The 1,787-nt window shown below is 41.1% G+C and overlaps 1 protein-coding gene across 1 annotated transcript; it reads left to right on the forward strand.

The window, feature by feature from the left end:
* Positions 1-493: 493 nt before the first annotated feature.
* On the forward strand, positions 494-763 carry LOC105884177 (mitochondrial import inner membrane translocase subunit Tim9-like). Its single transcript, XM_075999134.1, has 2 exons — positions 494-626; positions 711-763. Exons 1-2 carry the CDS (start codon positions 494-496, stop codon positions 761-763), a joined length of 186 nt encoding a protein of 61 aa, XP_075855249.1.
* The last annotated feature ends 1,024 nt before the right edge of the window (positions 764-1,787 follow it).

Genomic DNA, 1,787 nt, shown 5'->3' on the forward strand with positions numbered 1-1,787 from the left:
CTCAGCCTCCCAAGTAGCTGGGACTACAGGCATGCGCCACCATGCCCGGCTAATTTTTTATATATATATCAGTTGGCCAATTAATTTCTTTCTATTTATAGTAGAGACGGGGTCTCGCTCTTGCTCAGGCTGGTTTTGAACTCCTGACCTTGAGCAATCCGCCCGCCTCGGCCTCCCAAGAGCTAGGATTACAGGCGTGAGCCACAGCGCCCGGCCTAGCAGTTTATTTTTGAGAAATGAATTTTGCATAAACTTTTTTGTTTCTCATTCTTTCCTATGGAGCAGCCGCAGTGCCTGCCCTGATCCTGACCCTCTGTCCCCAACTCAACCCAGCGCAGCCCCCCAGCCTCATACAGATGTCGGATGCGAGAGCCTGTGCTTGAGTAAGAAACAGCCTCACTGGAGATATTCAAGCAAAAGTTGGACAGCTTTTCCAGAACAGAAAGGAAACTCATGCATCAGAAAAGGTGACTAATAAACATACCAAAAGAATATGGTTGCACAAATACCAGAATCTGATCAGATAAAACAGTTTAAGGAATTTCTTGGGACCCACAGTAAACTTACAGAAACCTGCTTTTTAGACTGTGTTAAAGACTTCACACCAAGAGAAGTAAAACCTGAAGAGACCACCTGTTCAGAACATTGTTTACAGAAATATTTAAAGATGCCACAAAGAGTATTCGTGAGATTTCAGGAATATCATATTCAGCAGAATGAAGCTCTGGCAGCCAAAGCAGGACTCCTTGGCCACCCACCATAGAGAAGTCCTGATAGATGGACTTTTGATGAAAGATTGCCAAGAGCTGCTGTACTAGAAATGAGGAGTCATCTGATAGAATCCCCTGGAAGCAGTAGCCACCATGTTAAACCATCTATCATGACTGTTTGGCAAATAGAAGCCACTGAAGAAACAAAATTGCTATTTACCAGGAATAATCAAAATGGTTTTATTATTCAATGAAAATAATAAGATGCAACATTTATTAAGGCCTTAAGATTCAGCAGCTTGATCACTTGATTAGAAAAATAAACCATTGTTTCTTCAATTGTGCCTGTTAATTTTAAAGCAAAATATGTGTTCAATCATGTATAAGATAGAAAAAAATTTTATTACTAAAAGTAAATTAAATGGAAATATCACTGAAAAAAAAAACCTTTTGTGTTTCTGCTATCTCTTGGGGGAAAAAAGGAATATTTAGGAAAGGAAAATTTAGGCAAGCGTGGGCCTAAATTGCCTCATGGCAACAATTAGCAAGAAGTAGAAGCCATCCATTTTGATAGGGCACTTACTCCTGAGTCAACCACATTCTTGATCATCCAGCTTCACTCACATATATGTTACACGAGGCTATGTGACTTGCAATACCTGAACTGACAGGGCTTTCTAGGTGCTAGGACCTTGCTAGATGCTAGAACTGTCAAATACTCTTGTATTCCTCCCAATGCTCTATTTGTCTTCTTTTTGTTGTTGTTGTTTTGGTTTGGTTTGGGTTCTTTGTTTTCATTTTTGTTTTTTTCTTTTCTGGGACAAGATCTCTTTATGTTGCCTGGGCTAGAATGCAATGATGCCATCATAGCTCATTGCAACCTCAAACTCCTTGGCTCGAGTGATCTTCCTGCCTCAGCCTCCCAAGTAAGTAGCTGGAACTAAAGGTGTGAGCCACCATGCCTGGCTAATTTTTTCTATTTTTAGTAGAAACGGGGGTCTCAATTTTGCTCAGCCTGGTCTCAAATTCCCGGCTTCAAGCAATCCTCCCATCTCGGCCTCCCAAAGTGCTAGGATT

Source organism: Microcebus murinus, chromosome X, assembly GCF_040939455.1.
Source record: "Microcebus murinus isolate Inina chromosome X, M.murinus_Inina_mat1.0, whole genome shotgun sequence".
Classification (NCBI taxonomy): Eukaryota; Metazoa; Chordata; class Mammalia; order Primates; family Cheirogaleidae; genus Microcebus; species Microcebus murinus.